Consider the following 582-nt stretch of genomic DNA (forward strand, 5'->3'; position numbering starts at 1 on the left):
TCCCCACCATCCCCCAGTGCCCGATTCTTGGGATGTCCCTAAATAAGAGCTTGGGATGCTCAGACTGGACACTGGTCATGCCCCCCTCCCCCGACGTGCCCCAGGATGGGGACGTGGTTGTGCACCCTTGGGGATGTGGGTTGCAGCATTCCCGAGGCACAAGCTATCCCCAGGCACCCACCAGGGATGCGGTCAGAAAACCCTGGTGGGGTTCCCTCGGCCCTGGCTTAGCCAAAAAGGGGACATCGAGGGGCCCAACAATGGGGGGACTCAGCCTCCACCCCAGTGGTGTCACCACCAAGGAACATCACCCAAAATGTCACCCGGTGGATGCCTTGTAGGTTTTATGAGAAGGTCCAGGTGCTGCACCAAGACCCTGAGGCCTCGGTGGACAACCCCTTGCTGGCCTTCAGCCTCATCAAGCGCCTCCACTCCGACTGGCCCAACGTCATCTACAGTGATGAGGCCACAGAGAACACCCAGGGTAGGGGGGAGATGCTTGGCCCTGTGTCCCTTCTGTCACCTGGGCAGAGCCAGGAGGTGGTGGGGAGAGGATGGAGGAGCAGGGGGATGAATGGATGG

At 60.8% G+C, this 582-nt stretch overlaps 1 protein-coding gene across 1 annotated transcript in view; it reads left to right on the top strand.

The window, feature by feature from the left end:
- Window positions 1-341: 341 nt before the first annotated feature.
- The window catches only part of P4HA3 (prolyl 4-hydroxylase, alpha polypeptide III), a gene marked incomplete at its 5' end in the record, with an annotated part of 4,905 nt that continues 4,664 nt past the window's right edge, over window positions 342-582 (top strand). The window contains one exon of the mRNA XM_009077735.1: window positions 342-484. Coding sequence (XP_009075983.1) covers window positions 342-484 — 143 coding nt within the window. The remainder of the gene's footprint in view (window positions 485-582) is intronic.

This window comes from Acanthisitta chloris, unplaced genomic scaffold (assembly GCF_000695815.1).
Source record: "Acanthisitta chloris isolate BGI_N310 unplaced genomic scaffold, ASM69581v1 scaffold43916, whole genome shotgun sequence".
Lineage (NCBI taxonomy): Eukaryota > Metazoa > Chordata > Aves > Passeriformes > Acanthisittidae > Acanthisitta > Acanthisitta chloris.